Here is a 22,375-nt window from a genome sequence, read left to right as displayed (position 1 = left end):
CTGATGAAGAGTCGATTCCATGGGAATGACTTGGCCTCTGCTTGAGCAGTTTGCCATCACGTTCCTTTCTCCCTGAATAAACCTTGTAAGTAAGGTGATGTTTCTTTCCTTCGTCCAAACTAGGAGATCCTTTGCAGTTAAGTAAAGGGACTGCGAGTGGGTCCCGCCTTGCTTAGCGATGCAGTCTAACGCTGTGGTGTTGTTTGCATTCACCTGCACCACTTTGTTTCGAATCAGTCTTTCGAAACTTTGCAGGGCCAAAGAACTGCTAGAATCTCCTTCTGGTTGATATGACGCTTTACGTGGTCTTTGGTCCAAAGGCCCGAGCACTCTAGAGTGTCTAGTGTTGCTCCCCACCCCGCGTCAGAAGCGTCTGAGAACAACACATAGTCTGTGTTCTTGTGGGCAAGAGACAGGCCTTCCTTAAGTCTGAGATTGACATCCCACCATTTCAGGCAAGTCATGATCGTTTCTGGAAGTGGAATGGACACTTCTTCTAAGCCCTTCCCCCTGTCCCAATGGTGGTTGAGGTGAAAATGGAGAGGGCAAAAATTGTCTTCCTAGGGAGACAAACTGCTCCAGAGACGAGAGTGTTCCCAGTGGACTCATCCACATCCTTACAGAGCAACTGCTCCTTTTTCGATAAAGATGAATCTTTAAGAAAGCTTGCTGGAGTGGTGATGGTGATGGAAAAGCCCGAATAACTTGACTCCGTATCTCCATCCTCAAATAGAGAATAATTTGAGATGGGGTCAGTTGAGACTTCTCCTTGTTACTAGGAGACCTAAGTCCTTCGCTAGGGTCAAGGTCCATCTGAGGTCCTTCAGACAGCTAATGAAGGATGACGCCCTGAGTAGCCAGTCATCTAAGTAAAAGGAGACTCTGACACCTGTTGAGTGCAGGAAGCTCGCCACGTTCCGCATGAGCTTCGTGAACACAAGAGGAGCAGTACTGAGACCGAAGCACAGAGCTCGAAATTGGAACACTTCCTTCCCATACACGATCCTTAGATATAGTTGGAAGGTCGGATGGATAGGGATATGGAAATAAGCGTCCTGGAGATCGAGTGAGGCCATCCAATCGCTTTCCATTACTGCTGCAAGCTCAGACTTGGAAGTTTCCAAAGTGAACTTGTTTTCACATTGAGCGCGCTCACGTCCAGCACTGGTCTCCAACCTCATGAGTTCTTTGGAACTAGCAGAGGAGGTTGTAAAAGCATAGAAACTGAAGGTTTAGAAAACTTCACCACAATTCCCTTCTCTAACAAGAGAGACACCTGTAGGTGCAAAGCTTGTCTTCTTGCTTCCTCTCAGTATCTGGGAGAGAGATCTATTGGCTTTTGGACAAGAGGAGGTTTCTTCAAAAGGTATAATATACCCTTCCTTCAACAAGAGGACAGACCATTGGTCTGCTCCTGTTCCTTCCTAAGCCTGCCAGAAGTTCTTCAATCCAGCTGGAGGGAAGGCAAAGATTGACTTGCTAAGACTTCTTATAGTCTTCAACCATTCTCTCAGCAATGTAAAACTCTCTTAGAATACTGAGAGAGCACGAATTTAGAAAAAGAGGGAGCTGTAGCAGCCAACCCTAAAGTGAATTCTGAAGGAGGCGAGCGTGGAGCAGCAGGAACAAAATGCAAAGGAAAAACTTCCGTAAAAACAGTCATGAACTTCTTAAGATATAAAGATTGTTAGGCAGATCAAAGTTCCTCTACTTCAGACAAGATACCCAAAGGTACAGCTGGAAAGGAGAAATATCCTCTTCCTCCTCAGAATAAATTTCATCTGGAAGTCTATGTCTCTACTTGGTTGAGAGCCATTAAGAAGTCGCGATGGAAAAGCTTGACAACTGCATCAACCTGTCGATGAAGAACAGGTAGAGGTTGAAGGACGACGTCACGTCGGGACTGCATCGACTGACATTGACGTCACGTCGGGACTGCATCGACTGACATTGACGTCACGTCGTGACTGCGGTGTCTTAAGTTCGACGTCACGTCGTGACTGAGGTGTTTGACGTTCAACGTCACATCGTGACTGCAGTGACTGCAGCTCGACGTCACGGTTGGACTCTATAAGGACTGACGTTCGACATCACGTCGAGATTTGTGATCAGTATCTCACTTGACAGCAAGGCTAATACTAGGGCTCACGTCAGCGTGACTTAAAGCCTCACTCTTAGATTATTGATGAACTGAGTCACGCTTAGCGGAACCGTGACGCTCCGCAAGTAAAGGTTCCTGTCAAACAGGAGCAGGACCGTAGGACTGCATTAAGGTGGACAGCTTAGACTGCATGTCCTGCAAAACACTAAAGTTAGGATCTTGAACACAAGGATCAGACCGTGACATCGTGAATGTCAGCACTAATAACGGAACGACCAAATAAAACAACGGCACCGTGACTCTTTGCAGGGGCCTCCGGAGCCACAAAATCTGACGTTAAAAAAAAACGTTTAGCAGGCGAACCTTCCTCTGATAAAGGTATACGTTCCGGGCTGCTCCAGTGACTACAGCCAGGACGTTGACTTTGTTCTGAAGGAACCAATTTCCTCTTAAGAGGTCGTGAAACCTGACGTCAGGATTTCTTACTAACATGAACGTCGTCGGAGGACGAGGAGAACTTAGTCTCGTCTCTTATAATAAGGACGATCGTGAGGAGCAACGTCTGCAACTCGTGAGGGAACGTCTGTTCATGGTTTAATACCTATCGCTCCCTTTGGTCTTGTAACATTCCTTCTCCCAGGGGTTGGGGGACTTGAAAGAGGTCTCGGACTGGGTGAGCGGCAAGTACAACAGACGAACCCTCCGCAACACTGAACATGTTTTTCGCACTTTTTTCACTGACACTCGCATCTTTTAATAATTTCACATCTGACATGAATAAAGCTGATTTCTATCTGTAGCAAGCAATTCTCCCTTAAGCCAAAAGGTTAGAATTGCGAAATATATCCTTTAGTGTAAGCTCATTATTACAAAATTGTATCACACATGTAAAAATTAAATAAACATATACATATATATATAAATAAAAGTGAAATATATAAAGTAAAAGTTAAAAAGGATTAGTGACTTGGGACGAGACTAAAAAACTAGATTGCTAATTACTACGTTTTCTCTTTCTCTCCCTGTACAGTGACTTGGGACGAGAACCACAAACTAGAACGCGAAGGACTACATTTTATCTCTCTCTCTCTCTCTCTCTCTCTCTCTCTCTCTCTCTCTCTCTCTCTCTCTCTCTCTCTCTCTCTCTCTCTCTCTCTCCCTGAACAGTGACTTGGGATGAGAATAAAAAACTAGATCGTGAAGAACTACGTATTCTCTCCCTCTCTCCCTGTATAGTGACTTGGGACGAGAATAAAGATTTGGATCGTTCTCTCTCTCTCTCTTGTTACGAGAGTACTGGCTCACTCACTCTCCGTCAATAAAAGGTTATTTGACTAAAGAGAAAATACTAAAAGGACTAAGAAATTGCAAGATAACATGTTCCTTTTATTTAGTATTTAAAAAACTTCAGTTTGTAAGAAGAATGAACTAAACGTCAAACTCTTATGCAAAGTGAAATCGTGATTCTCTCTCTCTATCGTAACGATAGAGTGCAAACTGCGTAGCATAAATAAACTTAGTGCAAACTGCGTAGCATAAATAATCTTAACGCTAGTTCATCTTTGAAAACAGATGGAAGACTATTCAAAGAAATTTTTTTCTAAAAAGACAAAAATTCACTTAAAATATTTTCTAAAAATATTCATCCCATCGATCCATAAAAATACAAAATTTCTCTCGGTATTAGTACAAATGGAGTGAGGATCGATGAGGCCTAAGTAAGGCGGGTGAGATATAAAACTATAGAGGTAAATCCATAAATATCAACAAGAATTTATAAAGTGATAAAATAAATACTAAAAACTTGAAGCCTTTCACACACTTGCCATACACTGGGGAAGGGTCGGCCATTGTTCTCTCTCTCTATCGTAGAAAATCCAGAGATAAAAAAAAAAGCAAGGGTAAAATTTTTCTCTCTTCAAAAAGAGTTTCTCTTGAAGATCTTTATTGTTTGAGAAAAAATTGAAAGAATAACCAATCAATCGAAAGCCAAACACCAAAACAAGTACTTCACCAAATTGTAGAAAACTTGAGGTTAGCGCGAGCAAGGAATCAATGTTTACACTAGACTCGGCAGAGAAGAACTGGAGAACTTTGGAATAGTGATGGTATCCTGCAGAGTGGTGGTGCTAGTGTACACCCAGGAACCTAACCCCTCGATCGCCCGCGAGTTTTGAATCGGCTGCCGGACCGTCGGAGACGTTAGCTATATATATATCCACCGGCTAAGTTAAATATTTAAAACAGGAAATTTTGACTCACTGCATGCTTGTGTCCTCCATGTCGACCTCCTTTTACAAGGCCAACTTCAGAATATATTCGACCCTCTTGGATGGATGACACATCATAAATAGCTATTCCACCATCATTTAGACCACAAAGCATATAATTGTAATCTACGGCCTCTAAATCTGCATAAGTCACAAACGTAGAGGCAATCTGAAAAATAGGCACTACGTTAAATCATTTAGAAAATACTGTTTGGTAAAATTATATAATTATTCAGTATAATACTCTTCGTTTGTGTTGATATCAAAGCTTTTGTGTCATAATTATTAAAATAGCCATGATTTCCCTCTTGAGATTACCCACTAAACAGACTCCCTCCATTCTCTATTTTGTGTACTTAATCTGAATTCGGCTACAAAATAATGTGCCTTCTCAAAACCATGACTTGAATGTACTAAATAATTACTTTAGGAAGCTATGATCAAAATGGTCTTTATATAAGTTAGTGATGTCTTAAAGCTATTTGTATCTTAATTTAATACTTACAGTTATCCAATTGAGGCATTTTTTTTTTTAAATCTTTAGGGATGGATGGTAACTTTAACAATGTAATATGTAACTTTTCTATCGCAGCTAATTCTTCAATTTTAGAGTTACTATTTTTTGAGTTAACAATAAACATTAGGCAAGAAAGTGAACTATAAAACTGTATATGCTTGATAAATCTGGAAAATTAGGTTATTATTTTGAAGAATATTCATTGGAGTGAGAACAAATGACCTATTCAAGGTATTTGAAAAATTTTATGCCTCGCTTTACTTTCATAAAAATTTTTTTGTATTATAATCTAACCCTTATACATTTATAATGTTTGTCACATTTGTATCATAATGATACCGCTATTGTACTGTACAGTGGAACCTCTACATCCGAATTTTCCAACATCCGACGTAAAATTTGAGCAGATTTTTTACTCTACACCCGAATTTTATTTCGACACACGAAGTAAGCAATTTTCGTCGTACCGGTTGTATCCAAATTTTTCGACACGTTCCTACCTTACACCCGAATTTTTTTTTCGACACCCGAAGTAAGCAATACTCGTACGCGTAGTCAGTGCTCATAGCGCCTGAAGTGTTTTTTATTTTCGCCGATAGAAGGCAGCACTTCGACCTCGGAAGGACCCTCAATTAGCGCGGCTTGGGTCAGTCCTCTGTTCTCGTCGGCTTCTTGCGGTTGTGCGCTGTGCGTTCTGCTATTAACTGTGTTTTAATCGTGATTTTTTACGTGCATCCTTTTACGGTAATTTACGTAAAGTATGGGTCCTAAAAGGCTTAGTTTTGCAAGTGGTAGTGGTGAGAAAAGGAAGAAGGAAATGCTTTCTTTAGACGTAAAGCAGGAAATTATTGAAAAACATGAGCGTGGCGTCCGCGTGAGTGAACTTGCTAAACAGTATGGCCGTAATATGTCGACGATCTCGACAATCCTTAAACAGAAGGAAGCTATTAAAGCAGTGAAACCTTTTAAGGGGATCACCATTATTTCAAAATGCCGTAGCCCTATCATAGAAGAGATGGAACGACTTCTGCTATTGTGGATCAAGGACGGGGATCGTTGGCGACACCATCACCGAAACAGTCATCTGCGAGAAGGCGCACGCCATCTTTACGGACTTTAAGGAGGAGAGCTCTGGGGGTGATGCTGGGGAGAGTTCAACCGAACCTTCCTCAGACGAATTCAAGGCATCTCGTGGCTGGTTTGAGAAATTTAAGAAACGGTCCGGGATTCATTCAGTTGTTCGCCACGGAGAGGCTGCTAGTGCGGACACAAAGGCTGCAGCTGACTTTGTCAATAATTTCGAAAGGATCGTGCTGGAAGAAGGCTACGTAGAGCAGCAAGTGTTTAATTGTGATGAAACCGGGCTGTTTTGGAAGAAGATGCCCAGTCGAACCTACATCACCACCAAAGAGAAGAAATTGCCTGGGCATAAGCCAATGAAGGATCGGTTGACTCTTGCCCTATGTGCCAACGCTAGCGGGGACTTTAAAGTCAAGCCCTTACTGGTTTACCATTCCGAGAACCCTAGGGCCTTTAAGGTACACAACGTCGATAAGGACCAGCTTCATGTTTTCTGGCCATCCAACTCGAAGGCCTGGGTCACTAGGCAGTTCTTTGTGCAATGGGTTAACCAAGTTTTCGGCCCTTCTGTGAAGAAGTATCTTCATGAACAGAAATTGCCTTTAAAGTGCCTGCTATGCCTTGACAATGCACCTGCTCACCCCCCCCCCCCCCCGGACTTGAAGATGATATCTTCGATGAAGTTAAGTTCATAAAGGTGCTGTATCTTCCACCGAATACCACCTCTATCCTCCAGCCCATGGACCAGCAAGTCATCTCTAATTTTAAGAAGCTGTACACCAAGCACTTATTTAAGCAGTGCTTTAATGTCACGCAAAGCACCAACTTAACTTTGCGTGAATTTTGGAGGAGCCACTTCAACATCGTGCACTGCTTGAAGATCATAGATCAGGCTTGGGTGGGATTAACTCGACGGACCCTCAATTCTGCCTGGAAGAAGCTGTGGCCTGATGCAGGTTTTGACCCCGAACCTGATCCCGGGGTGGGTGCAGCGGAAGACGTAGAGGAAATAGTCTCCCTTGGCAAGTCCATGGGTCTGGAGGTCGACGTAGATGACGTTACGGAACTCGTCGCCGAACATCACGACGAACTTACCACAGAGGAGCTCAAGGAACTCCATGCTATGTCTGAGCACATGAGTGATGACGAGGAAGGGAGCGAGGAGGTAGAACATGTGTTAGGTTCGGCGCATATAAAAGAGGTGTTAGGAAAATATCAAGACGTGGTCGACTTCATCGACGGAAAATATCGAGACGTGGTCGACTTCATCGACGGAAAATATCAAGACGTGGTCGACTTCATCGACGGAAAATATCGAGACGTGGTCGACTTCATCGACGGAAAATATCGAGACGTGGTCGACTTCATCGACGGAAAATATCAAGACGTGGTCGACTTCATCGACAAATACCACCTAAACAAATTGCAGGTTTGTCGTGTAGTTTCACAGTTCGATGATGTTTGCCTAACTCACTTTCGAAACATTCTGAAAAGCCGTACCAAGCAACTATCTATCGATAATTTCTTTAAAAAAACTACGAAGCAAACTCGTGAGGAAGAGGATGTAAGTGATTCAAAGAAAACGGCAAAGAGTGAAGCAGAAGAAAGTGAAAAAAAGAAAACGGCAAAGAGTGAAGCGAAAGAAATTCAATCAATTTTAAGTGTAGAGTGAAAGTGATTAAAATTAATCATCAAAAAGAAAAAAAGAAAATGTAAAAAAAAATATAAAATATATATAAAAAAAAAAAACTAAGTTATGTAAAAGTTCACTTAGTGTAAGTTAGAATAAGTTACGGTAGTGTACGTTTATCGTAGTTAACCTCTCTACCTCCTCGCCGCCTGTCCGTCTCCTCTCTGCGTAGCAAGACCAACAACACCTGTGCTGGAGTTTCTAAGGTAAAGTGATGCTAAAAACCCATTTCTTATTTATCATTTTTTGCTAATTCTTCTTTTTTACATGTCTGTTATCTAATTTAGTGTGCATTATTCTCATGGGAAATTATGTGTAGTAGTTTATTAAGAAGTTATCATAGGTTTTTGGGCTCAACCACGGATTAATCCTATTTCAATGTATCCTTATGGGAAAATTCGTTTCGACATCCGAACATTTTCTACATCCGAAGTTGGTTCTGGAACGGATTAAATTCGTATGTAGAGGTACCACTGTATATTTGAAAAAAGGGAGTGAGGAAGAAACTGCAATCGTAATATACTGTATATAGTTCATTTACCTGTTCTTTTTGATAAAGAGTGACATCGGATAAGACATGACTAGCAGCAAGACAGGTGTTGATACGAGATCTATAACGATGGCTGGATAGCTGACCAATGCGAACTCTTTCAAGACTTTTAAGTGTTCCAAAATTTATATCAGTTGGCTGAAAAGCCCATTCTCTCAATTGTGAAACATCTTTCATATCTTTTGTGTTCATTTTGCATTTCAAAGATTACCTGGCTTTGTTTAGCATGATCTGAAATAAAGGAAAAAGTAAGAAGATATAAGTTCTATTGAAAATTAATAAATCTACTTTTAATAAAAATCAAATTGTTCCATAACTGGAATACAAACCTACGCTATTTATTAACCCTTTTACCCCCAGGCTATTTGGAAATTTCCAGCCCTTAACCCCCAAGGGGTTATTTTTTTCCCAGCACATTTTGCAGTATATATTTTTTAAATTGCTCTAACAGCCTTAATTTTTGTCATAGAGAGGTCAGGTTGGTCTCATTCTCTTGGAAAATGCCTGATTTTTTTTCAAAAAATTTTCAAAAATATGAAAAAAAAAAAAAATTTATAGCATTTTTTTGCAAGGACGTACCGGTACGTCCATGGGGGTAAAGGGATGGCTTTTGTGAAACGTACCAGTACGTCCTTTGGGGGTAAAAGGGTTAAGGGGTATTACTTTCTGCGAAGCTGAAATGACGAGCTATTCAAATTTAGCAATGTTTAACTAACCACACCGCTAGTGGGGGGGGGGGGTAGCATGCTACCGCTCCCACTCACACACCGGTGATTTAGCTCACTCTACCTTTGGCTCGGATGGAGATCAGTTGTATCCGCTCTTCCTCCTCGCCTATTTTGGACTGCCATTAAATTTTGTCTTTTAACTTACTTTTTCTTACGTATATATATGAAAACATTCTTAATGTTTATGTATTGTATACAGTATATATATACAGTAGATATGTTGAAAGTTTCCTTTTCAGTGTTTTTGCTGTGTGTGTGATACGTATACAACAGGTTCTCAAGACACTTGCCCAAGGCCGGGGAACCTTCCCTTCTCACCTCCCCCCCCCCCCCTTGTCCATCGGTCTTCCCGTCAGCGGATAACCTACCGTTGACTCGGCCACCGCCGCAGGGGAATCATCATCGTTTGGACCTTCCTCATTCAACTGTTGTCTTCACCTTTCCCTCTTCCTACAGGGAACATAGGGATTACTGAGGGAAGGGAATGTGGCCCCTCAGAGATTGACTATGGTCTTTCTCTTCTCAAGGCCGTTCACCTTTCATAGGCCTCCGACAGTGTACTAATGGGGGGAGCACCTTTCCTGTTTGCGGGTTAGGTTGCGCTTCCGATTTTCTCAATTAGTTAAGTGAAATTATAATTGTTTGTAAATTAACTTTTCAGCTTCTTCTCCGTGGGGAACACTTCCCTTCGGAGGATCAGTGGTTCTTCCTATTAGTGAATATTTTTAGCTGATTTAAATAATTGTAATTCTTGTTTTATTAGTTACTCTCCGCACCCCTTCTCCTGTCAATGTCGACCGGGGAAGGGAGGGCGCAGTATTTAATTTATGTTTGTTCCCTCGGTGGTCTCCCTTATTGTCGCGAACTAGGTGTTCCTCCCGATGGAATTTTCTGTTACATAATTTATTTCATATTTTCTCAGTTATCGATGCAGTTTTCTTCATTTGACTAAGAGTGCTGACGAAGCAGAGCTGTTCTGTTCATGCCTGGGGAATCTGCTGTCACTGCTGTCCCTCAGAGGATGTCATCATGGGCGTCATCCATTCTTTTAGAAGCACGCCCGTGGCAACACCTGATCAGTACTTCATCTTCGAGGAACTAGCTCCGGCTATGCTTCCTAAGGAAGCGGTCTTGTCAGATCATTTTAAGAGTGCTACCAGAAGGTTCACCTCCAGAGGTTGGACAACTCTCCCTTCCGAGGGGGTTTTCCTCCCCAGGTTTGAGGTTGTTTCTCCCTTCCAAGGGGGTTTTCCTCCCCAGGTTTGAGGTTGTTTCTCCTTCCGAGGGAGAACTTCCTGCATCTTCATCACTTTCTCCGACTGCTGTTGCTGTCTTCACCTAGACTACGCTCCTCCCTTGCTGAGTCTCTCTTCCTTCAGGGGCGGAGCCTAGTCTTAGGCAAGTCTCTCCTGCAAAGTGATCACCGCTCTCGTTCGTGAGAGGGGCCACTCATAGAGACTCCTCTTCGGAGGATTGCTACTGGTGAAGGTCAGCTTTGCTGGTCCACCGGCCCTCATGGGCGTCATCTGTTCCTGGAGCTTCTCCTTACGACACTACAGCTAGTGCTCGGACTTCGGTCTTGGACTCTGATCATTCATGATTTCCATTGGTGGATGTTCGCCCTTCCAAAGGGCACATTCCAGTTCCTGATCATCCTACCAGCGCAACCTCACCACAGAGAGCAACGTTTGCCAGCTCACCAGCCAACCTATGATCGCCGGCGCAACAGAGCTCACCGAACCTCAGCGAGCACCCGCGCAACTTTGGTCTCCTGCTCGCCCAACGATCTCCTATGCGCCAGTGCTCTCCTACGCGTTAGCACTCTCCGGCCCGCCAGCATTCTCCTGCGCTCCAGCACGCTACCACGCGCTTGCGCCATTGTCTGAAGAGCCAACGCTTTCCTGCACGCCAGCAATCTTTGCGCACCAGCGTTTTCCTGCGCGCCAGCAGTCATCTGCATGCGCCAGCATTCTTCCACACGCCGGCACTCTTTCGCACTAGCCATCTTCCACACACGCGAGTTCTTGCCCGCAATCGCGTGCCCAAGCGCCCGCGCTTACGCCACTAGTGGTGCGCTTCTGTGCATTCTAGGAAAACTGCACAATACCCTACACAGTGCCTTACTATGCACCAGTGGTCTCATATTCCACAATAAACGGAAATAGATTAGTCTAATTTTGTACTGTAATGATGTATATGATTTCAGCTTTATTTTGCATGTTTATTTCTCAGACTTTTCCTTATTGCTGTGTGTCAATCATGCAATAGGAATCTCAGTATAGTTGAGAGAGTTTTATTCCACTATGTTTTATTTACCTAGGAATCCTTTGGACTCCATGATTTGTAAAAGGTTCAAAATGACAAATTCGTAGATAATTTGTATTTTTCCTAAACATACAAATCTTGGCTATTTAATATGGGTATTACTTTCAGCGTAGCTAAAATTACGAGCCATTAGAATTTTAATGAGGGTTTACTACCCTCTTGCTAGTTAGCGCAGGGGTAGGTAGGGGTAGCTAGCTACCCCTCCCCACCTCACACAACTGTGACTAGCTCACTTTGCTTAGAGGTAGGACTTCCCGGGGGACAGGGCTGGCGGGCAAGTTTGATTAAATAGCTAAGGTTTCTATGGTTAGGAAAAATACAAATTATCTACGAATTTATCATCTGCTCCGTAACCGAAATACAAACCACACAATTTAATATGGGTGACTTAACCCTTAGGTAGGGTGGTAAGTCCCAGCCATTTCTGGCTTTTTTTTGCCCAGGGACTCAGTATCTGAGTGTGTCAGCGCTCAAGATAAGGAGTCCCTGCACCTCGCAAGTGCCTTGCTCTGCAAGGACCGCGGCCTGCGTAAGCTGGTGTGTGAAGGAATGAAGTGTGACTCGTCCTAGGAAGTTGACCTGAAGTCCTTTAGATGGAATTCTAAGACAGGACGTTCCCAATACCACCTCGTAAGGGTATGGGGACGTGACAGTATTATCTTAACACTAGGAACACAAGGGAACATGGTTTACCTGCAGTGGTTTGAGGTCAGGTGTGCAGAGAACCCAGGATGCTGCTTTCCCCAAGAGAGGGGAGGATGAAGAAAAGAATAAGGGCCAGGCATACCTTTTCATTCATGCAGACTAAGACCGGGTAACAATGCCCTCAACCATCTGCTACTTGTCCAATAAGAAGCCTGAGGTTTAAACCAGCTGTTGTGCAGTCACCACAGGGCCGATAGAGAACGTATCGAGCCTTCTGTGGGTCACGTCTTGCAGGTAGTGGGCTGTGAAGGTCATCTGACGCTTCCAAACCCCTGCTTGTAAAACTTGCGTCGCAGAGTAGTTTCTCTTGAAGGCCATGGACGTAGCAATGCCCCTGACATGTGTACTCTGGGGCGACGTGACGGAGGTGGGTCAGGATTCAGGGAATGATGGATAACCCTGTGAATCCATGCTGAGATAGTGTTCTTAGTGACCCTCCTCTTCATCCTTCCGGGGCTAACAAACAATGCCTGGACCCGCAGACAAACTGCAGCTGTTCTCTTAAGATAGAGCCTCAGACTCCTCACTGGGCACAGCAGGAGATGGTCTGGGTCATCTGTTACAGAACGCAGACTCGAAATCCGGAAAGAGTCGAACCGAGGGTCCGGCACTCCTGGATTTTCAGTCTTGGCTACAAACTCAGGGACGAATCTGAACGTTACCTCCCCCCATCCCCTTGAATGGGCGATGTCATACCAGAGACCATGAAGTTCGCTAACTCGTTTGGCCCAGGCCAAAGCGAGTAGGAACACCGTCTTCCAAGTCAGGTGGTGATCAGAAGCCTGGCGTAATGGTTCGAAGGGAGGTCTCTCAAGAGACCTGAGAACTCGAACCACATTCCATGGAGGAGGTCTCACTTCCGACTGAGGGCAGGTAAGTTCATAACTTCGTATGAGTAGAGAAAGTTCCAGCGAAGAAGAAATGTCCATTCCTTTGAGCCTGAAGGCATGACTTAAGGCTGAGCGATAGCCTTTCACTGCCGAGACTGAAAGGCGCATTTCCTCCTGCAAATACACAAGAAACTTCGCTATTGCTGGAATAGTGGCATCGAGTGGAGAGATACCCCTTCCACGACACCAACCACAGAAAACTCTCCACTTCGCCTGGTAGACCCCTGCGGATGACTTTCGCAGGTGTCCAGACATCCTTTCCGCAATAAGTTGCGAAAAGCCTCTCTCTGTGAGGCGATGCTGGATAGTCTCCAAGCGTGAAGCCGCAGCGAAGCTACGGCTTTTTGAAAGATGTTGGCGTGTGGTTGTTTGAGTAACTCGAGTCGTGGAGGAAGTTCTCTCGGGAGTTCCGTCAGGAGCTGCAGAAGGTCCGGAAACCACTCTGCGTGATGCCATAGCGGAGCTATTAAGGTCATAGATAGGTTGACCGATATTCTGGTCTTGTTGAGCACCCTCATCAGACAGAACGGGGGAAAGGCGTACACGTTGATGTTGTCCCACCGTTGTTAGAAGGCATCTTGCCAGAGTGCCTTGGGGTCTGGGACTGGGGAGCAGTACAGCGGAAGCTTGAAATTCAAGGCTGTCGCGAACAGATCCACCGTCGGGGAACCCCACAAAGTCAGGACTTTGTTGGCTACTAGACGATCCAAAGACCACTCGGTACTCACTACCTGTGATGCCCTGCTCTGACTGTCGGTGAGCACATTCCTCTTGCCTGGAATGAAGCGAGCTGATAGTGGAATCGAGTGAACTTCAGTCCATCTCAGTATCTCTACTGCAAGATGGGATAGCTGCTCTGAAAAGGTACCTCCCTGCTTGTTTATGTAGGCCACTACCGTGTTGTTGTCGCTCATCACCACTACGGAGTGACCCGCCAGGTACTGCTGGAACTGCTGAAGTGCCAGGAATATGGTCTTCATTTCTAGCAGATTTATGGGGAGGCACTTTTCTGATTCTGACCACAGGCCTGAGGTCCTGTGGTCCAGAGCATGGGCCCCCCATCCTTTTTTTGAGGCGTCCAAAAACAGCATCAAATCTGGGGGTAGGACGAGAGGATCCACTCCCTTTCGTAGGTTCTCGTCTGTCACCCACCACTGAAGATCCGTCCGTTCCGCAGGACCCATAGGGACCAAGACGTCCAGGGAATCGTGTCCTTGATTCCACCGGGACTTGAGTCGCCATTGCAGGGATCTCATCCTGAGGCGACCGTTTGGAACTAGACGGGCCAGTCAAGAAAGGTGACCGAGGAGACGTAACCACAATTGGGCGGGGAGTTCTTCCTGTCTGAGGAAAGGGTCTGTGACCCTCCCCAGACTTGCTATCCTGTCGTCTGATGGGAAGGCTTTGTGGAGATTGGTGTCTAACATCATACCTTGATATACCAGTCGTTGAGTTGGAAGCAGAGAAGACTTCTCTAGATTTACCATGATCCCTAGATCTTGGCAAATTCCTAGAAGCTTGTCTCGGTGTCGAAGAAGGGTCGACTCCGAGTCTGCCAGGATCAGCCAGTCATCCAGATAATGGAGGAGACGGATGCCGATCCTGTGTGCCCACGAAGAAATCAGGGTGAACACTCTGGTAAATACCTGAGGTGCTGTGGAGAGACCGAAACACAGCACCTTGTACTGGTAGATCTTGTTGTCTAGGCTGAATCTTAAGTACTTCTTTGAAGACGAATGGACTGGGATCTGGAGGTACGCGTCCTTCAGGTCCAGTGTACACATGAAGTCTTGTGGTCTCACAGCAAGTCTGACCGTGTCTGCTGTCTCCATGCTGAACGGAGTTTGTTTGACAAACCTGTTCAGAGCTGAGAGGTCGATGACTGGTCTCCAGCCTCCAGACGCCTTCTTTACAAGAAAGAGTCGACTGAAGAAGCCTGGGAAACCGTCGACGACCTCCTGGAGAGCATCCTTCTTTAACATGGTCTCGACTTCTGCCCGTAGGGCTTGCTCCTTTGCCGATCCCATGGCATAGGAGCTTAACGACACTGGATCCACTGTCAGGGGAGGTAGAGATGTTGTGAACAGGACGCGATATCCCTGACTGATTACGGAAATCGTCCAGGAATCGGCCCAGAGTTGCTGCCACCTGATCGCGCAACTTTGTAGGCATCCCCCTACTGGTGGACATACAGGGGGATTTCCGATCCTAGCGTTTGCGGCCTCGGCCACTCCCTCTAGGATTTTTCCCTCCCCTGGAGGACTTTTTGCCTTTCTTGTCTTTGACAGGAAAGGGCTGCTGTTTGGACACCATCGTCTTTGCTGCCACTGCCAGTTTCGTTGTCTTGGACGGGTGAGGTTGTTGAGGTGCTGGAGGTTTGTAGGGCTTTGATGTGAGAGCCCTCTGGAGGAGAGAGTCCTAATTGGATTTCCTCCACCTCTCAGCTGCCTGTTCCACATCTTTAGGCTCAGATTCTTTCCCAAAAGGGAAGAATATCTGAGCCTGCTGACTTCGACGGCTGGGACCTTCGAATGGAACCTTTCTGCCACCGCAGAACGTCGTTTTAAGATGGAATTGGCCCACAAGTTCGAGACTTGGTGGGGGGCCAGAAAGTCAATGGTGCGGGTGCCCGAAAGGAGGAAGGTCTCCAGGGCTTTCCTGGTGCTCTCCTTAGACAGATCCTCGGATCACAACAGGATACCAATAGACCCCAGCCAGACGTCCAGCCACGAAGTAGCCTGCATGGCACACTTCGCAACCTTCTCCTGACTTAGGATCTCTGACGCCGAGAAAGTCACTTGCCGGCTAGAGAGCCTCTCTAGAGGGACTCCCTTGGTAAGCTCTTCCACAGAGTGGTGCAGGGGAAGAGCTAAGTAAGACTCCTCCATGATCTCAAAGTACCTCCTCTGGTGGATACGAGGAGGAGGGAAGAGCTTGTTGCCATCAGTGGAACGGCTGGAGGAGGCGAGTTTGGTGAGCTGGCCCTCAACCTTGTCCCTGGCACTCTTCACCCCTTGGGACCAGGGCAAAGCCGCACTGGCCTTAGTGGGTTTCTGGGTGCCAAAGACTCGGTCCAGGACCATGTTCTTGCCCTCACGAGGAGGAATCTCAGGGTCTGGGAACCCATTGAGATGCCTCATCAGGGTCAGGACCTGCCAGAAGGCATGCTCTGACTTCTGGAGAACTGGCAGCAAAGTCTCCCGTCCCCAAAGGCTCTACTTGGGGGGACACGTGGACGTTCTCCGATGGTCTCGTTGGCTCTGCTCAAATCCTAGAGGAAGACTTAGAGATGGTCTTAGAGTCCTTAGGTTCTCTCCTAGGAGGGATACAGGACTCCAATAACGAAGTCTGAGGGCTCTTCTCCGCCCCAACTCGAGACGATTCTCCTGCTCGAGGTGGGGTTTCTCCCATTGGTGTGATGAGAGAACGTCTCACCTCGGTAGATTCCCCTGAGGACGGAAAATCTTCGTCCACAGGAGATGGAGAGAAAGTCTGAGGGGAAGAGGGAGCCTTACTCAAGGATTTCCTAGGAGCCAGCTTGACCCTGGAAGAAGTCACCACGACTTCTACTCCTCTCTTCCTCTTCAGTAGGGTCGGAGCTGCCCTTGGTTTGAGGCCCAACTCAAAGAAGGCAGGCTTGACCGCCTGAACTACAGCTCTGATAAGGGAGCCAAACCATGGCTGCTTACTGACTGATGCTGTGTCAGAGACTCCCTCTGGAGGGAAGGGGATCTGGGGGGGGGGGGTGTGAAGAAGACGACCTGGATGTTCTCGTTCCTGAAGCTCGTCATATCTGAGCTCACGGGAACTAAAAATCCTCGTAACGTAAGTTACAACAGCCCAAAGGCTCCGCGTAACCAGTGTCTCGAGAACCCGAAGGTTCCGCGCGACTGAAGTCTCCCTTTAACGAGAGCCCGAAAGCTCACCGTAACGGCTGGCCCAAGAGCCCGGGGGCTCAACGAAACCGGGGTTGCGCATTCCTGAGGGATTAACACAATGGAAAACTGAAGTCTCCCTGCCATGAGGGCCCGAAAGTTACGCATTGTGGGAGGTACGAGAACCCGAAGGCTCAGCGCAACCTGGGTTACGAGATCCCAAGGGAGCTGCGCAATGGGAGACCGAAACCTCCTTGTCACGTGAAACCTGCATCTCAGCGTGATGGTTGGAACGAGAACAATCCAGCTCTAAAATATCCAATGTTGTGAGAGCCCAAAAGCTCAACGCAACTGGTGGGAGTTCCATTCCGCAAAAACCCTTAGGTTCAATGCGACGAGGATCTAAAGGGCCTCTGGTGTCACAAGAGCCCAGGCGCAATATGACGGGAACTCAAAGGTCCCGAGTTGCTAGAGCGCACATACTCTCAGCAACGATAGTCCGAAGGCTCTTGACCACGCAGGCCTAAAGTATGTTGGTCACGAGACCCTGAGGGGTCAACGTAACTGTAACCCTTAGGTTAAAAAAATTTGGCTCCTGACACCTCTAGGAGAAGTACGCCGAGGATGGAGAGGAGTGACAAACATCTTCAACTGATGGACGTTCGTAGAGGAACATGCAGCAGGTTTCTCCGGAGGGGGAGTCTGCGTCAACTTGAAAGCTGCCTGGGGGGCGGGGCGTTTGCTTCTATCTCCGCACTTGGAGGAGAAGCATGAGAGTGTCTAAGCCGCCGTTGCCCTTTGGCGGCTCTCTCGCAAATGAGAGATGTGTTCCCCCGCAGGAGAAGCACTGGGAGAGTTAGCTGCCATTGCTCTTGGTGGATCAACAACACCCTCAGACCAAAAGTTTGACTAACTGGCTGCATTACTTGCTCTCACAGAAAGAGGAACCTCCACGGAGGAAGGAGATGAACGCCTACTCAGAGTAGGTCAAAGAGGAACTACTTTGAAAGGAGGCCACCAACGCCCAGTGATGGCCAAAAGGAAAACAACTCAGACATAGCACAGGCACCTCCTGCGGGAAGGGACGAGGCCGACTCACTGGGGGAAATCAACATCGTACCCCGCACCGAAAGGTTGACCTAGAGTAACCAGGGCTGCGCTGCTACTCAGCGGTTCTTTGGAAAGAAACGGTGGAGGAGTAGCTTCGGTAAGAGATTTGGGGGTAGAAGTATAAGACCAGTGTTTCTTCAACTTCGAGGAAGACCCCGAAGGTGAAGAAGCATGGTTGGATTTCTTTTAACGTCGCTTGAACCTCCTCCACTGGGAGGCAGACCACTCCCTACACAATATAGGTATTGTCCCTCAAACACCGGCGGCCCTGACAGGTCGGACACAGCAGGTGGGGGTCCGTCTCAATGCCTTATATGAAGGTGCCACAAGAGTGGCCTTCAGGATCTGGACAGGTACGCATAGGACCAAGTCTCTCGCACAATCTGAAAAGAGAAAAAGAATTATCAAAGCCAGTTGAATTGTTAGTGTGGGCAGTATGTCCGTATATACCGAACTAAAAAAGCAAAGTGATTACTCAACCCAGGTGTGAGTGACTGGGGTAGCAGGCTACCCCCACCCCCCTCACTAAAAATTATCCTGGAAAGTTCAGCTTTGCTGAAAACAATGTACTTGATATAATTAGAGGAAGGTTTGTATTCGTGCAAGAAACAACTATCAATTTCTGGAACAAATTGATATAAGAATTGTTTGAAACTGTAAAATGCATCGGGAAGAATATTCATAATTCACAATCGCTATGTTGAACAGTACGCACATAAATATTTACCAGGGTATAATTATATAACAACATGGGGAAAACTTTACTAAAGAAAAAATAGGTTTATATAAAGAAAAATTCCTGTTTTATTTGAAAATGACCTTTATTTGTCACAAATAAATAAGTAATAAGATATACCTTATTATATCCTACAGTAATGAACCGGGGGTTTTGGGTGAGTAAAATTTACTGTTGAATTGATAAATATTGGTAAAACTAACCTTTGCTTCTCTATACATTATTCTGTGGGATGCATAATAAATCCAAGAAAATTCCACAAAATATGGGGATCATCTTCCCTTGAAATATTTATTTCACTTTTGTTTACAGTTTACAAGTCAGACGTATCTGCTCCCATTGTTGCATTTGTGTACATCTTGTTCCGCGATACCGACTTTATTCTTTCTTTCTACCAACAGAATTACTCCTGGTCATTTATTTGTCAGTAGCTCCACTTCCTTCCTTCCCCTACCATATGACAAAGTTTACCATATTTGGACATGTATGTATGCTTGAGTGTGACATAGGCAGTTCTGTGACACACCCCATTTTTTTAGGACAACTTCTCAGTTCCTTTGTAGCTGTTATGTATGCGTTATAGAGCCCAACACAACAAAGTGTAATGGCTGCCATTTTAGCTGTTTCGATGCTATAGCAGTTTCACTCTTCCTTGTGTAGTGAATAATTTTTCAAAAGCTCATTGTGTTATCCCTCAAAGGTTAAAGGGTATAAAGTGCGATTTTGGTAAGGATTTATTTGTCATTTACATTATCGTAATGTAAGGATTTATTTGTCATTTACTTTGAAGTTTTTGACCTTGGAATGATCCCCCTTTCTGACCTAGGAGGGGGGCATGCTCCAGCTACATCTGTGTCCTGGGAACTACAAGGTTAGGTTAATGTGGGTTTGTTTGGTGATGTGGGCATTTACAAATTTCGTAAGTGTTGAATAATCACATTTTGTCCTGTTTTCACACACCCAAAGTCCCTGGTTCCCACCTATGTCTGTCTGTAATGGTAGAATGACTTATTTACAGTGAAAATAAAGGTCAGATTCATTGCAAACACAATATTTACTGTGAGTAAAGCGGTTTTATTATAGTTATGGACGGGAAAAGCTGTATTTCCTTTTAGAAATGTTTTCCCGTGTTGTTCTATAATTTTACGGTTTCATTGTAGTGTATTACAGGGCAATGTAACCTAGGAAAACAACTACTTTTTCTTATAGAAAAAATTACGCTCTCTTCGAAAATGACACTCGTTCCCGTCGCAAATTAATAGTTTCAGAAATATATATACATCTATATCCTCCAATAATGGGAGACCCCCAGTGGGAACTCGGGGTTTTGGGTGGGGAAAACATACTGGGGAATCGATATATAAATGTAAAACAAGCCTTTTCTTCTCTATACATTACCTTCTTGAAATTATAATAACCGGAGGAAAATACAAAACAGTATATCTGGATAAACTTTGGAGGCGCCGTTACAAAGATTGCGTCATGAAAAAGTACAGTAACCAATGCTGCCAACGTCCGATGTAGATCAAATGTTATTTTGTGACCTGTCATACTACTAGGCTAGGTTAGGTGGGTTTGTTAGGTTCTGTGCCCTTTTTGTACTTTTTATATATTGAGTAAAACTTATATGGAGAAATTATTTAAAATATATATGGAAATATCTATCATTACTATCTTTAGTAATGTCAGCGTGCCGTTGGTAACTCTTTGTACCATACATCAACGTTGGTAACACTGTGTATTATTGGTAACGTTGCTAATGTTATCGTTCGTTCGTAAGAGAAGTGACACCGTGCAACTCAAAGTTATCCGAATTGGTTGATCTGTTTGTTTCCGATTGAAATGAACATCAAATTCGGTTAATTCACGTTATTTACTATAGGAAAACAATTCTATATCGTTTCCCCAGTATGTTTTCCCCACCCAAAACCCCGAGTTCCCACTGGGGGTCCCCCATTATCGTAGGATATAGATGTATATATATTTCTGAAACTATTCATTTGCGACGGAAAAGAGTGTCATATTTGAAGAGAGCGTAATTTTTTCTATAAACAGTAGTTTTTTTCCTAGGTTACATTGCCCTGTAATTCACTACAAAAATACAAATTTTACCTTTACCAGTTGTAGGCTAGGGTATGGATTGCTCATGGGATCGTAACAGTTTTGAATTATAGATCAAACTTGGTAAAATGGGCAATAAGCTTGCTAAAATAGACTAAGACTAAGGTATCGGCGCCAACTAAAACATTTTTATTGTATTAGGATAGTGACTGGAAACTATTCTAAGAAGAAATAAAATTTTCTGACCTGTTAGAGTAGTAATAAAATTTGATTGAATGAGAAACGTCAACAAACTATAATGAAAACAAAAGCTGATTGAATAAGTTAGTAGTAGTAATTGAATGGATTCGTCTTTGTAATAGGTCACTCGAGGAAATGAGAAACGTCAACAAACAATAATGAAAACAAAAGCTGATTGAATAAGTTAGTAGTAGTAATTGAATGGATTTGTCTTTGTAATAGGTCGTTGGCGCATTCGGATTGGCTGGGATTTTGTTGAATATTGTTGAGCCTAAACGGCCTGGTGAACTAAACAAAAAAAAAAAAAAAAAAAGAGGAACATAGTTCCTTTGCCTTTGACATGTTCTTTATTTAGTTTTCTCTGCTTTTCTGAAGAAAAGTTGAATATTAGCTTTTAGTTTAATTTTTTGGTGTAAGGCTGCTACACAAGATTGAAGTTACTACTAAAATTATTATAACCTGGGTAATGCATGGAAAGTCAAAAAGTAATAATATTCATTTAGTTAACATTTGCTTTTTTCTTTTTAATTTTTTCCTGTTACCAATTAATGCTATGTTTATATATATATATATATATATATATATATATATATATATATATATATATATATAATATATATATAATATATATATATATATATATATATATATATATATATATATATATATATATATATATATGTGTGTGTGTGTGTGTGTGTGTGTGTGTGTGTGTGTGTGTGTACAGTATGTTTATTTAACGACATTGCCTTTTTTTATGTTATAGTGGCTTTGTTTTATTCCTTACATTTCTCGCAGATATTCAAGGTTGACTTCTTGGTTCTTTCAATTTATCCCAAATTCCCAATGCATTTTTGTTTCAAATGTTTATGGTTCAATTTATTGTTTCTTCAACATACTCGATCATCTTTGGATTGATTTCCGATTCTTTCATCGGCTTAATTTTCACAATCCGGGCCCTTCTTTTGTTTCGTACTGGAACTTAGCAGCTGTGCCTGGAATGCAGTCATTGAAGCATAATTTTACTGTGTATATTTGGATATTTATCCTTTACAACTTTTAATTATTTCTTGCTAAACCTCAATATTATCTTGACATAAATATGGGGATTGCTAATTATTATTAATATTATTATTATTTTTATTATTATTATTATTATTATCATCATCATTATTATTACTATTACTTGCTAAGCTACAACCATAGTTGAAAAAGCAGGATGATATAAGCCCATGGGCCCCAACAGGGAAAATAGCTCAGTGAGAAAAGGAAACAAGGAAAAATAAAATATCTTAAGAACAGTAACATTAAACTTAATATTTCCTATATAAACTATAAAACCTTTAACAAAGCTGTCGGGAATTTCGAACTGATCATTCGAAAGTCCCGCCATTTAACTCTACAAACGTTACGTTAAATTGCGGGAAGGCTGGAAGATCTCGCGGGCGTTCAGACGAATTACTATGGTCTAATACGCGATGGTATTAGGGCCTAAAA

General features: G+C 43.9%; 1 protein-coding gene and 1 long non-coding RNA gene across 2 annotated transcripts in view; one reads left to right on the top strand and one right to left on the bottom strand.

The window, feature by feature from the left end:
• LOC137621188 (DNA excision repair protein ERCC-8-like) overlaps positions 1 to 21,026 on the bottom strand; it is a 38,740-nt gene extending 17,714 nt beyond the window's left edge. Inside the window, exons 1-3 of the mRNA XM_068351602.1 lie at positions 20,885 to 21,026; positions 8,200 to 8,439; positions 4,364 to 4,540 (exon numbers count right to left, since the gene is read on the bottom strand). Of these exons, the coding sequence (XP_068207703.1) occupies positions 4,364 to 4,540; positions 8,200 to 8,400 (378 nt within the window). The 5' untranslated portion in view covers positions 8,401 to 8,439; positions 20,885 to 21,026. The remainder of the gene's footprint in view (positions 1 to 4,363; positions 4,541 to 8,199; positions 8,440 to 20,884) is intronic.
• LOC137621190 (uncharacterized) overlaps positions 1 to 22,375 on the top strand; it is a 90,003-nt gene that overhangs the window by 49,885 nt on the left and 17,743 nt on the right. The window lies entirely within an intron of this gene.

The sequence above is a fragment of the Palaemon carinicauda genome, chromosome 27, assembly GCF_036898095.1.
Source record: "Palaemon carinicauda isolate YSFRI2023 chromosome 27, ASM3689809v2, whole genome shotgun sequence".
Taxonomy (NCBI): Eukaryota; Metazoa; Arthropoda; class Malacostraca; order Decapoda; family Palaemonidae; genus Palaemon; species Palaemon carinicauda.
Note: the sequence above shows the minus strand (reverse complement) of the source record. Positions and strands in the feature narration are given on the sequence as shown.